The sequence below is a fragment of the Priapulus caudatus genome, unplaced genomic scaffold (genome assembly GCF_000485595.1).
Source record: "Priapulus caudatus unplaced genomic scaffold, Priapulus_caudatus-5.0.1 Scaffold251, whole genome shotgun sequence".
Classification (NCBI taxonomy): Eukaryota; Metazoa; Priapulida; class Priapulimorpha; order Priapulimorphida; family Priapulidae; genus Priapulus; species Priapulus caudatus.
Genome location: NW_014577312.1, coordinates 39538 through 54934, shown reverse-complemented (window position 1 = coordinate 54934; position 15397 = coordinate 39538). Strand labels below are relative to the sequence as shown.

The window sequence follows — 15397 nt, the reverse complement described above, 5'->3', positions numbered from 1 at the left end:
TGACGAGCGCACGCACGCACGCACGCACGCACGCACGCACGCACGCACGCACGCACGCACGCACGCACGCACGCACGCACGCACGCACGCACGCACACTTACGGGCGGGTTTAGGAAGTAGACGGTGACGGCTCCTACGAGCGGTGAGATGCCAATGAGAGGTTTCAAGACGAAGCGCATCGTTCCATGCATCGTAATGTTCTTCACTCCGCAGCGAATCCTGTTGACGGCCACCTTGACGTTCATGTCGCCGGCGTAGCTGCGGCGAACGAAACACGTGACGACAAGCGAACATCTCGACAAGCGAACATCTCGACAAGCGAACATCTCGACAAGCGAACATCTCGACAAGCGAACATCTCGACAAGCGAACATCCTCGACGGCCACCGTTACGTCATAACGGACGCGAAACACGGTCTAATGCAGACTATTAATTATCAGATATTGAAATTATTGAAATATTGATTATTGAATATCAGACTATTATTACTTATTACGACTAGACACAGACTGGCATCACGAAACACGGTCTAAGGCAGACTATTAATTATCAGATATTGAAATCATTGAAATATTGATTATTGAATATCAGACTATTATTACTTATTACGACTATAGACACAGACTGGCATCACGACTAAGCGCAGAATAGTCATGTGATTATGCATTACACTTATGATTGGTTTACTTTGGTTATTTGAAGTTTTGCGAAATGAGGTGTCTGAAACAATTGGATTAGGCAACTGGCGATTGTGGTTCAACATTCAGAAAAACTTGCTTATTGTAACATGCGGATTCATGCATCATATGAGTTTATGCAAAGATTTGTCATCGATTTCAGATTACTAGGGTGAGTGGATATATCAGATTAATTTAGTAGAGATTTATTATTTCATCGGCATATGCCAATGCTTCTTTGTATACGAGTTCCAGATTAAAGAAATTCGTTTCTAAAATATATTGCCATGAACTTAGAATATTGAATGCAATTCACACAATTTCGTAAAATTATTCATACATACAATGGGACCCATTCCGTAACTACCCAGCACAAATCTGTTATGATTTCTGAAATAGAATGGGGACTCACAATATTTCCATATCCATGACAATTTCATCCCTATGCACAGCGTCTGTGTATACCTTGACTCCGCCAACTCTTGGTGCCTAGACAACAGAAAATGCAATTTGTGTTTATATTGGTTTTATGTGAATCATAGAACTACCAACATAAATGCATTGATGCATATTACGCAAATACAGACTTTTCATTTGTCAATGTTGTTAAAAACCACGCACATAGTTAATTTTAACACATTTTCAATGGGACATTCCATAGCATGTGGATAGCATATATGTAGGATACTATATAGCATATAGTATAGAACTTGTTGTATTATGTTATTTACATATGATTATGTAACTGCAGTGTGCACTCATCGACTTAAAAATAGCTTACAATGTCGCCGAGATCACATTTTTCGAACATGAATGACTTGAGCGATGAAGGAAGGTTGTCTCGTATGCTTGGCTCTATAATATCCTTCATTATCTGGTTGGCAAAGTCGTTGATGTATGGCCACATTTGCAGTATTATCTGAAGCAGAAATAGTCTGATAAAGATCCTAACAAGCTTAGTTAAACTTAATATTTAATTATTATTATTTTAATATAATTAATATTAATTATAATTTATATTAGTTTATTAGTTAATTTATTATTTCACATGAGTATACATTCCGTGTTATAACGATATGGCTAAGATATACAGCCAGTACCTTGACATTTGTATGTACTTTACCAACAGGATTCCTAAATACTTTTCTGTGTAACAGTATTACACAATAACATACTTATCATATTAACTTAATAATTCTCACATAAATTAGCATATATTAATAGACATGTATACGTACAACCTATCATGAAACAGACTATGTCTACCATACGTTACACTGCCATTACAGAGACTCCCCGACTTACGAACTTTCGATGATACAAACAATTTGCCCTGAAGTCCATTAGTGTATAATGTCGCTGAGAGGGTCTATGTCCCCCAGGGTACTATCGGAGGGTACCCTGGGTACGGTCCGGTAATACCGGAACGTACCCTGGTACTATATCTAATATGCCGGACCGTACCTCGCCTACTCCACTAACGAGTCTAGGGAGTCGCCTACGCCTACTCCCTAACCCTAACACTAACCCTAACCATATCAGATAGTTACCAGGGTACGTTCCAATATATCGAACCGTACCCAGGGTACCCTCCGATAGTACACTGGGGGACATAGACCCTATGAGCTATAATGTCAATATTGGTGAATAAAAAGACACAATCGCCCCCCTGATTTTGACTTTCGCCAACTCCTGTATTCACGTATATGTTGACACTATGTAAACTTCAAGGTTACTCGATGTTCACACGTACATATACTACACTACTGTACAATACTGCATACGTACGTACATATGTTCGACTTATAAACAAATCGACTTACGCACGACCGCTCGGAACCGAACCTGTTCGTAAGTTGGGGAGTCTCTGTATATGTCGTGGAAACACCGGCCAAGCAATAAATGGCTGGCCTTTATCCACTCACAGCTTTACTATGGGTATTTATTATAGATAAAGTTGTCAATAGGCCCTTTATGGGTTTACCCAGTGCGTTACTATGGGAATTTATCGCCAAGTTTATACCATTCTAACACACAAATCAAACCACAGATTTTACGTACTTTTAAAACAACTGACGAAACGTGGAATGAAAGGAAAGTAGAAACGTGGTTGCTAAAAATATATTTCCCCACGCTCTAACGATAATTGCAAATGATACATTTAAAAATGAGGAAAAATACCTTTCAATCGTATAAAACTGACAGAAATACTCGATTAATAAATTCACGGCCGCGTGGCGAACTGGTGAACATTCATGATCATCGACCCGGATTCACGTTCGTCTTCAACATATAGTCATACCAGTCATATAGTCATACCTTGTTCAACCATTCTGCTCGCTCTACGTCCGGAAAGAACACCTGTGAAAACGAAGCAAAGAAAACATGTAAATATTATGTGTATAATATGTATTATCAATGCTGAACCACGATTGAGTATATGGTTCAGCATTGATAATAAACTAAATGATATATACAGTATTCACAGGGGGTAGTTGAATACCAACTATTCCACTTGCCTAATGGAATATAACTAGCTTCATAGTATTGATTCCCATCCTGTACAGGCAGGCTAGCCTCGGTGCTTTTGCTATGCTTACACATCGAAACATTTGAAATCACACGCAATGACTTCCATTGACTGCTATAAATGCGTATCAGGTGTGAATGAAAATAGACCATTTAGTACATACGTGTGTATCACCCGAAAATGCAGGAAATTCAGCAGCCGCGACTGACTTATAACAATGGCATCACTGGCAGTGATGGGGATTACTGAAGTAACGATAGAGTTGGCGATTCTTTCCCAGTCGAAAAACAGGAGGGTACTTACTATACGTATAATTTATGAGCATTCAGCGCTCTAGCAAAATATTCACGTTTTTGTCTAGACTTCCCCCCTTACACACAGTAACCCAATGGTATCAGGAGTGTATAATAATAATTATCTATTATCTATATATGTATATTATCTATTATTATACATTCCTGATTGTATCATATTGTAAAGTGAGTCATAGAATGGGACAGTGAGTTACCAGTAGGGGCGTAAATCCGTACCGAGGAGTGGGGGGGGGATGATCACGCGAAGGGGGGGTCTGGGGCCCTCCCCCAGAATTTTTTTGAAATTAGACCCCCTCAGATGCGTTTTCTTCGCGAGCAAGGAGGGGGTCCGGACCCCCTGGACCCCTCCCCCCCCTGTACACGCCCCTGCAGTAATTGAAATGATTTAGGTCTGCCCATGTCTCAAAATTATCATAATTAGCTAAACTTTCAAGTGGGGAACGGAGGAAGGAGTTTTTTTTTTGAATCTCAGGGGGGATATTTGTACAGGCCATCCCCCCCTCCTTCAAGAGCGGGGGGATGCATCCCCCCCATCCCCCCCCGGGATTTACGCCCATGGTTACCAGACTTACAGATCCTATTTTAATCTGCTGGAAACTGCATGTTTACCACTGCGTGACATCTTTTCTTATATGTTACCTTACATGTTGTTACATTAGTCACAGAGTATACTTATCACTTGGCTAGACTTTTACAACGCTTGAATCAGTGCGTGTGGTTGCATGACTCGAACGTAGCATGCCTAGTGTGCATGAGTGAGTAGTATGTAATGAGGTGCAGCATGCTGAGGGATTCACACATGCATGACTACGACCCCACCCCACCCAATACATCGCCCTCCCTGCAGCAGGAATGATTCAGTCTAACCCAGGATGCTGGATATAGCAGCAATCTTTCCCGGATAATTTACAATAAACCGGCATGCACAGTTGATATACACGGGTTCATACTATTGCTGTAATATTCATACTAACAAGAGCGTAGTAAGTATGCATACTTAATACGTACACTCTTGACACTAATTTATACCGGGTCCTGTGCATTTAGACGAGCAGCATTCTAGCTGGTAAGAACTGGAGGATCACAAAAGCTAATAATACCTAATAAAGGTCATATTAGCTCTTGATGATTACCATAACCTGTCGAACTTCCCAGTTGTTGAACTATATACGGGTTTCAGCGCAGACGGCTAGCGATGTTGTAGGATAGCGCAGGCTCCCGCAGAGATTCAACATACCGCCTTACACTAGCCGCCCCACCTAAGCAATCACCATAAACAACAAACCTCATCGCTCCAAGTGATACATAATAATAGAACGCCGCAGGTAATCACAACGCCCCTTAGCATCCGAGTACACTAATGACTCGAGGGCCGATCTGCGAGGGTTAATCCCCAGGTAGGAACTCGGCTCTCATCCTTTCCGCAGCACAGTCCAGTTTTCGCCTAGCTCCTACACCCTATTCCAGCGATACTTCTCCGCTCTACCTTCCACCGACCTACCTTCACCCCGCCGAGCGCCTCCGCGAACCGCCTGTCTAAGGTACGGAATTACTCGTATTCGATTACGCGACACGCGGCGCGAGTGTTACGACTTGGAGACATCTGCATAGTATCAAGAGTACATAATAGAGATCTCTATTATGTACTCTTGATAGTATCGTAGGATTGTGTTTGATTAGGCTGAAATAGACGCACGAAGAGTAGTTTTCATAATACTGTGTTTCTGTTATCTATCGACGCAACCTGACACTACCCTTAAAACGGGTGCCACTACGGCACCTACTAATAAACCGAGAACCTGGAAACGGGAAGCTGAAAGCCTTCCTTAGAATGTAGGCACGCACGCACGCACGCACGCACGCACGCACGCACGCACGCACGTACGCACGTGCACACACGTGTAGAAATTCGATAGGTGCAACGCCTAATGCCCACGGACTTGTGCTTCCCTTAATTTTTAGTGCGTTCATCAAAACGCATACTGTGCATATGGTGGTGGCAATAAATATGGAGGGGTTTGTGTAGACAGCTCGCTGCAACAGCTGCTCTGTCCATGTACATTCAACGCAGCACACAAGAGCACTGACTCCACTTCTGCTCATTGACATTCTGTAGTGCAAGCGGATATATTACTGGGCCAGCTGATCACAACGTGTACCGCTATACCCAGCCTACCTTGAAAAGTCAAAATTGGCCTATCATGTGTCATGGCCAACCTCGACCAGACCCAAGCCCTGCATCTTGCTTGCTAGTACACCTAGCAAGTGCCTGCCATTTCCATAAACCGCTGGTACCAATACTACTTACACGCCCGCCCGCACCCACGCCCCGCACGCCCACGCACGCACGCACGCACATACATATATATACATGCGCGTGCCTGCTAGCAAGAACTGCGATAGCAGGTAAAAAATAACAAATTAGCACAAGAAGTTTGTACTACACTGCCGAGATCTGTTGACTGGTGCAAAAACTTCACGTTGTAAGATCTATGCCGACAAACGTTAATAGGCGAGCAAATAGCTTGCCAAACCTATTAGTACGAATGCAGTCAGGTGGGGTATCCCCAGTTTTTCGAGGACATTGGGCATAAACTGACCAGCGACATTGGTCGCAGATGGTAGGCTGATCAACTACATATCAGATCAGGACAATACTTCTATCATCATGAGCCAATATGACTAAAACAATACTACATAAACTCACTGGCAGCTGGATCAAGTGAAGTCACCCCTACCACGCTCACGCTACAGCACGTGTGTAACAGGGCGCTATTATATAGGTATTATCAGGAGTAAGATAATATAGGAGAGTAGACTAGAATAGAAGAAGAGAAGAGAAATAGAAGTAATAGAAGAGTAACCTATATTATCTTACTCCTGGTATTATTAGCTCTTTATGTGTATGTGCGTGTGCGTGCGCGTGCGTGCGTGCGTGCGTGCGTGCGTGTGTGTGTGCGCGCGCTGTAGAGTGAGCGTGGTGGTGGTGGGGGGACTTAAACGTGCTATCAGTGCCATACACTATATACCAGGGGTGACTAATGACAAATTTCACCTAAATTAACACAAATTTGTCATTATTCACCTCTGCTCGATCACAAAACTACCTAAACCATTCTATAAAAAACGTTGAACAAAGACAAACGTTGAAAAAGAGAACATGCAGGCTGCCTAAGACGGGCGCACCATATCGATTCTATCAGGGGGCGAATAATGACAAATTTGTGTGAATTTGGGTGAAATTTGTCATTACTCACCCCTCGCTTCCACGCAATAATTCGGGACCCTTGAGAATCTCTCCTGAAAATCAGCAAATACAAAGGCATATAGATATAAACAAGAGCTAATAATACTTAGGTAATCAGTATATAACCTCTAATAAAGGCATTATTAGCTCTTGATATAAACAACAACCTAAGTTTATATCTATAGGCCTTGGCAAATACTGATCAACACTTGTCATGCTGCCCATGCATCACTGTTTGATCGATCCCGTATAGTTTCTACCCAGAGGCAGACATCCCTGATACTGATAGACCAACGCGCGCGAAAAAGGCGTTCGTGCTATTTTTAGTCGTGTAAAAATACCGCTTTTATGCCTGCCCGATCACATAGACTGCAGAGAGGTGCAGCAGTATATATATAACAGCCAGCTGCAAAGCTCATCCTATACCGCCTAGACAACCTCCCACACACGTGTTCACATTCACACGTATAATTTCTATGCGATATTTAGTTGTACTGTAAGATTACTATTTTTATTCGGTAATTATTATAAGATGTGTGTATAGAGAACGCGCAATTTCTACGTGTATACACCTGGTAAAGGATTCTAGGTACATAACACCAGGAGTAAGATAATATAGGATCTATACTATATTATCTATATTATCTTACTCCTGATAACACCAGGAGTAGATAATAGGGATCCCTATTAATAATCCCTATTATCTACTCCTGATAACACAGGTATGCGATGCCGTGAATCATTGTTTACGTTACGCATATTCTACACTGTGAGTCTGTGTGTACATTCAGCAGATCATTATAGAATTTAATAGCTTTGATTCACGCAATGCACAATAACACAACATTGAACAATTACCACGAACCCCGCCCCACTACGATGTACAGTATGACAACAACATTATGCATTCTACTATGGGTGGGTGTATAGCAGGCAAGGGACGGGAACGACATAGCCAAAGAATGCAGCCTGACCAGCAGCTGATTTTGTTGGGGTGGGGCGCGTATAATAGCTCAACGTACACACGGAATCAGGAGTGAATAATAATAGATATTCTATTAGATTCTGATAGATATTCTATTCTATTATTATATTCACTCCTGATGTTAAGTTATACAATTAGAAGTGTATAGTATAGGAGTATTTTAGGAGTATTATGAGTGTGGAGGTGTTATAGGAATGTAGAGTACTATCACCGAGTGTATAATCTATATTATATAGAATATTATATATTATAATCTATATTATACACTCCTGATACAATCACAACGGTCTAGATTACGTCTATAGTAATAGAACTGATCAGCACAATATTGCAGATGCCATTATCCATGCCATTAAATTTAATGCCATTATGCATGCCATTACATGCTTTATCCAAACGATGATTGATTCTATTCAATATTCAATCTAATTGCACATTCGCACACGTGCACGTGCACGTCTTTACAGTAAATCACACATTCCATGTGTTTTACTCGTATGTTTTCATTCTAATTGAAAGTTAACATGCATAAATTCGAATAGTGTATTATGTAATGAGAATTAACGTTGACAATAACACCTTACTTATCTACTGATAAGTAAATTAATGATAATTATCTACCTATAACTACAATATTCACTACATTTTTGAACGGAATTCTCAACATCGTTTATCTTATCTTAGGCAAGCTTTCCAGGGCATGTATATCCCAACGATCAATACCACCTATCAGTCCTGGACAGTGGACACTAAACTCGTACTGACTGTAGACAAGAATCATTCCTATATACGATCCCAAGAGTTTAGACAGGGCCTTCTCATTGACACGCCTGCATTCATGGATACTTTTGTCGCGAACAATCACAGCTGTTTTCAATATTACGTACATGTTCCTGTTACATCATGATGATAATGCAGAGAGAACCTACAAACGTGAACGCTGCAATTCCTTGCTTTGAAGCAAGTTTGTTATGCTTCAGGAATGCTATAATATGCCGACGAGTTTCTCATCATACCCCACATATATATATAACCTTGCAAACTAGTTGACTGGCAGCACAGATCTCTAAAATACACACACGGGGCGAGGTTCATTGATGCAAGACTGCACATGCTTTGAAGATGTCAACACAACTATATATAGAGCTCTATAAAGTGCCCCCTTTCATGACTAAATTTTTAAAGCATAACAACACGCCCGACTTCACATTTCGGAGTGAAAAAATGTGCGACTGCGGTGACTTTTAGAGGGTTTCAAATTTCATCATTCAGGGGTTGTTGTTTTTTAATTTGCATCTCGTGGCTCCTGCATTTCAAGCTGCCTTCAATGCCTTCAAGCTGCATTTCAAGCTGCATTTCAAGCTGCATTTCAAGCTGTATCAAGCTGTACATTTAACTTGTGGGGGAAAAAAATGTTATACCTACCTACCCTAATTTTTACTATCCATGTGACCCGAACCAAAGGTATTTTTTTGTTTGGCCTTACTCACTAAATGTCTGTATTAGTCGTCCACACATTTTCTCATTTCTCTGTATTCATGACAAACACAATTACCTTGCTCTTAAACAGATTAATCTTCCATATATTCATTAATTAAAAAGTGGCGCATGCTCACCCAGCTTGGCAGGTCTTCAATCGATGCAAGTATAACCTCCTTTTCATTGTTGACAATCTCATGCTGTACCATGCGCTTTTCAATCTGCTTGTTCTGTTTGTAACTGGTCCACAGCCATATCGGCAGACCTAGTAGCACCCACGACAGGCTATACCTGAAAGGAACAGATAGCGAAGATATATAGTAATGACCACGAAGACTATAACAGATCCCTTCATTACTGGGATTGCTCCTGGTAGAGATAAATGATAACAACAAACTGTAACCCATGGTTACAGGGCAACAAGTAATAATCACAAGGTGCGAAATTAATGGGAGTCTGGAGTCAAATACTCCCTGATTTACTGTCGGACTCCCTGATTTGACATATGCAGGGGTCCGTGTGACTCCCTGAAAATTCTGCCATACTACCTAGTTCGTTCCAGAGCACGGCCTCGTGAAAATACCGTATTTTTTCAGCTAATATCCAAAGAATATTTGACAGACGTGCAACCGCATGAATCTTAAAAATAAACACATGCGTTATTGTTAATATCTTTAATTTTGAACCTCAGACTGCGGACTCCCTCATTTTGCTGCGGACTCCCTCTTTTTGAAGGTAGGGAGTCCGTTGGACTCCCGTGTTCAAAAGTTAATTTCTACCCCTGTAATTAGGAGGTTGCTTGCCATATGAAGCCAACCAGCAAAACCGTAAGAAATAAACACTCTCTTGTACTCGAGAACTTGCAGTTTTTTGTTATAAAGACTACCAGTACACTATATAGTCCACATAGGACTTATAAGACATCAGTTACAGCATGTTGTTAACACAAACAACAAAGAACTATAACAACTTGAAATGACTTAGATGAAGTATAGACTGACCTGTAGTATCCTACAAGCCATACTCCTGACAGAATTGAAAATCCCTTAACGAATTTCATGAGAATGGGAAGCAGCTCGCTCTTCAGGGTGGACTTGGTTGCCTTGGCTGCTCCTTTTGCAACATGTTTGCACTTTTCCGAAGCTTCGACCTTCCGCTCGCTGCTAGACATTGTAGGTGTTGATGGACAAGTGTGATAAGATGATCTGGAAAACAAAAATAACAATCACAACACCATCAGTATAGGTTGCTCCGATGTTGCACAGTCGTAGCAGTACGGTGCACAGGCATTTGGAGCGTTTCAATAAAATAGAATGCTAAATAAATACGAAATCTATTTACTAACAAAGTCTTAATGTTTCTCTACTCTCTTTCACCTATTATTGATGACAATTTGCTGTAAATGCCGTCAAAATGCTCATCTGCAACACACGCTGGCCGCCGCACGCTAGCTGCTGCACACTGACACATAAATATATAGCAGGTAGGAAAGCGTGCTGCCAAAATTCGCTCGACGCTCGCTTGATTTCATGCGAATATAACACAAACATTCAATCATTCCACTCCATCTTTGTTTGCGAGTTGCTCCATCCGAGTTGCACAGTTTATGTAAATGGCTGCAAGTACAGGGCTATAGGCGGCGCACTGCATTTTGGGAAACTACCACCTGCTTTCCAACTCCCGTACGAGCCTCGTCAAAGCCGCCAGTGGAGCGTTGCAAAAACGTTGCAGCGTTGCGGTGCAAAAATGAGGTCACGAAGAGCACCGGTGGGTATCATTCTTACTGGATGTATAGTCACTATCAAAAGACGTAAGTCTACTTACTTACAGGTTACATAGGTCTATCATTCTTCTAAAACCTTTCTCATAATTCCCTAAACATGTTAAAATTATGCTTACCATTGCGGCAATCACCTCAGGCACATCGATGTAGTCTCCAGATTATTCACGTGCCATGCGCTAATACTCCCTCATACCGATTCATTTCTGCTCATAGCATTATTGGAGCATATCACCTGTACTTCTGCTTCCATACTACTCACCAGTCCCACCCTGACTCAAGATATCTTCATTATCATTGTACTTGTCACTTTGCTTATTTCTGTTCACAAATCGCTTCTGTCGTATGTTGCTTTCATAAGTCTGTTCGGCATTGGTTCCGTTGTCAGACAGTTCTTCATAATGGACTCACATTTCTCACGCCGCTGGAGATCGGCGCCGTTTCAAACGCAGAACTCGCCCAATCGTTCGATAGTGAGCTCATTGACCGGGTGTACAGATTGAATTATGCATTGCTATCGTCGAAACATGACATTTCGTCTCCGAACAATACCAAAAATTATTAGATATAATCGTTCATAAAAATTAGATATTGAGTCTCTTAAAGGAACGCCGGAACAGATGAGTCGCGATGAAACCCAACAAAATCGCGAAGTCGTGAATGAAATCCATCGAAATCTAAACTAACTCGGAGTAAAAATGCCGCCAACAAAAAACTTAGCTCAGAAAGCCGCAATTGCCAGCTGAAATCCATTTGAAATCTCGTTAAGGAACAGTGAAGCCTGAGTGGCGAGCATGTTTCTTATAACGCCATCCGAGAGTGTGGAATGCTTCCGTGGTCCGCGAAACGAATCATCAGTACCTGTTGACCTCAGCGCATCTAACTGCCGTCCGTGAGGTCGACGACGAGAGCGCATTGTAGCAGTGAGTAACACACGCACTACACGCAAAATTACAATGTGGTGTAGCTTACACCATTGGTTTAGCTTCCATTAATTTTACATCCATGACAAAATTACACTTTACAAGTACCTTACCTCCAAGAAAACGGTCTTGCTAGGTTAGAAGATAAGACAACAGGTCCACAGCATTGTCTATCCGCAAAATGCAGACGTTATAGTAACTCCGCTTGTAATTCTGAGGGTGCGTTTATCGCGGGGTAAGGACCATTACTGCGGTCGCGTCGGCTTCGGCTAAGCCCTTGTCGGGCTTAGAAACACAGTACCTAGCGAATCTAATTGGTACAGGCCATGCTAACACATCATCAACATACCTAAAATACAATAATGTAAACCGCAAACCCAGATAGAATACCTCTAATCCTCTGGGTGGTACATATTGTATCAACAACAATACCCAGCACGCGCAGGGGCTATTCCCCCGAGCAACACGCTATATTAATTTATATAAAATAATTATCCATTATATGTAGCTTTCCTATGATCTAAAATTCTAGCAATCTCTATATTCATTAAAATAAATAAAAATATATATATATATATATATACAGTATAGTACATAACTTCAAGTTTCATCATTTTCATCATGTTCATACCACGTGTTTTCAACAACACCATGGTTTTTCATCACGAAATGGTAACATAAAATTATTTATAATTATTGTTGAATTAGGTCTCCGACTAGCTAGCCACGTGCTCGTGACGTTCATCGTAAAAAATTATTTTTGTGTAATTTCTCGTTCCCCTTGTTAGCTCCATAACATGTATCCTATACTACATATCCATATTTATATAATCTCTTAAGTATGTATCAAAGTTTTTTCTGATGCTAATTTAATAATAAGAATAAGTCGCGTTTTCTAATATTCATTTGAAATGTTGTGGGGCACAGACGCGGGCAGATTCCATCTTAGCAGAGTGGTTGGAAGTGCGCTGCGCGCGTGTCACTGGTGTCATGATGGCTGCGGATGCCCTATCCAGATTATATTATAGAGATTCAGTGATTCAAGGAGCGCTTAAAATATGATTTGTCATATTATAATTATATTATATGAATTTATTCGTTATACTTAGTAGAATTGTATATATATGTATATAGGCTTCCTGTACGCAGATGCAAATCTAGTCGTTATCCTCTGAGCGTATCCTGAGTGAGCGAAGGGGCACTGCATACAGTTTGCACTGCATGCACCAGGACCTCCTAAACACCGAGAGACTCAAAATCCCATTGACCATTGATTTTTTCACTGACGGCGAGAGCATGCAAGCTCATGTTAATATATCTTTTACCAATGTACCGTCTTTAAATAAATAAATAAATAAATAAATACCATTTCAAGTCATTTCGAGCCATTCTGGTGTTTAGGGGATCGTCGCCACCTAGTGGTAGCATACGATAACAGTTTTCCAAGATGGAAGATCAGTTTGTATACAAACAATGATCTTGGCAACAATAATATCAAAAATTAACTCATATCAGTAAATCTAGCGTAAATTATGCCTCATGGTAAGGTAAGTTGAGGCGTAGTGCAACTGCACCTCTTAAATAAGATAATACTGTTACGGGTTAGGGTTTTAGAACATTTTAAGTTCGTTTTAAGCCAAGAAGAAGATTGTACTTAATTATAAGTTTGTATCCATAATACTTAAAAGCATAATCGAACCATCGATTATGCATAAGTTGGCCCGATCTACATGTAACTGCACGCTTGGTTGATTAATAATACCATTACCGTTATATGCCAAACGCGTAATTAGTTTGTCCAATATCACTGCTAATTACTAAGAAGATGTCTATTGAAACATCCGTAATTTTGGTAATTCTGCGACAACTGCGAAAATTCTATGGCCAACAAAATAAACCACGAGTTCGGTTCGGTGGCGTCCAGCATTGTTGCTTACAAGAATGTTGAGCACGATTGTTTGTCCCGGTAAATTGGTTGGGCCTAGTGTTATATTTGCGCTTAGTGGCCCACATTTAATTATGTTTGCTGTAATTCTCAAGAAGACGTATATTCATTTACCCGAATCCCAAGAGTAAAACCATAACGTACGAATGCGCACTTCAAGACTTACAAAAGGATGCGAAATCAGCTGACGGGCCGATTCATACCGTCGAAAATGTCCGTGCAACAATAATCTGTATGAGCACCGCGTCCCAAGTACTGACCGTTACACGGCGTGCATGACGGTTTCTAACCTGTCAACAACCGAGGTTTCTTGACTCGCGGATTTCAATATAGACATTTCCTTAGTAACCGAGCAGCAGGATATGGACAAACTAATACGCGTTTGGCGTATAAGGTAGTGACTTATTAACACACAACGGGCCAGTTTACTGTAGCATTCGTTAAAATTGCATAATCGATGGTCGAATTATGCCTGTTAATATAAATTAAAATAGATTAGGCCCCCTAGCGGTATACTTATACTAGGCCTAGTATACTACTTTGTACTTACTTGTTCTGGTTTAATTGTTATTGATGTTAAAAAATACAAAGAAGAAATGGCCCAAGGATATCATAGAGAACATGGGTCCCAATAAAACGCAATGTTGCTAAGCCCTAACCCTAACCCTAAATCTAACCCTAGGACCCTGAACGCTAATCCTAACCCTAACCCTATAACCTTATTCTATTGATATCCAATATAATATTTAATCTTGAGTAAAATGCTCATTGATTTATTGGACCCATGTTCTTATCATTGAACCGAAGAAATGTTGTTGTGTGTTGTGTATGTTTCAAAAAGATGGCAAAATAATACTAGGCCTAAAGATTAACTTTAATTTTAAGTATATAATTTTACAGTAAAACAAACTGGTATGGTTTTTATTTTCTATGTTAAAAACAGTTTTGATGCCTCTGCAGTTTCATGTCTATCTATTGAAGTGATTTGACTATAACATTAATATTTAAAAATGCCCTGCTGATGATTTGTCATACCCAGGGTCTCCCTACGTTGCGGCAAGACGGGCGCGCGCGTGAAACTCCCCCCTGTGTACAAATCGTTGCCGCTGCCCGTTAAATATAGCGCTGTGGCCCCGATTGAAATTCCACCACAATAAAAGTTTGCCAAGCGCAGGGAATGCGATGCGTCAAGAATTCCATTCCAGCCAGGACACGCCGACACGTGTATTTTAACGTACCGGACCATGCATCTGCAGACAATACCAAGTTCAAACAGTTTGACATGTCCTGAACCCAACCACTAAGTTAACTGTACACCGAACTCGGGCTATCTTATATATACAAGAACCCGCAAATACCGTCTATGGGTGTTGGAGATTTTACCATTAATTAAGTGTGTAGCGGTAAAAATACACGCCCCCCTGACGCCCTTAGTTTCCCCCTGCCCCTCCCATCTCCGTCCTCCCGACCTCCCTGCTGTTGAATTTCACCCTGGGAAAACCCTGAAACCTCACC

The 15397-nt window shown here is 41.0% G+C and overlaps 1 protein-coding gene across 1 annotated transcript in view; it reads right to left on the bottom strand.

The window, feature by feature from the left end:
- Positions 1–15397, bottom strand: part of LOC106808062 (extended synaptotagmin-2-like) — a gene marked incomplete in the record, with an annotated part of 41305 nt that overhangs the window by 25110 nt on the left and 798 nt on the right. Inside the window, 6 exon segments of the mRNA XM_014810620.1 lie at positions 103–259; positions 1092–1168; positions 1461–1598; positions 2999–3040; positions 9372–9525; positions 10236–10439. Coding sequence (XP_014666106.1) covers positions 103–259; positions 1092–1168; positions 1461–1598; positions 2999–3040; positions 9372–9525; positions 10236–10405 — 738 coding nt within the window.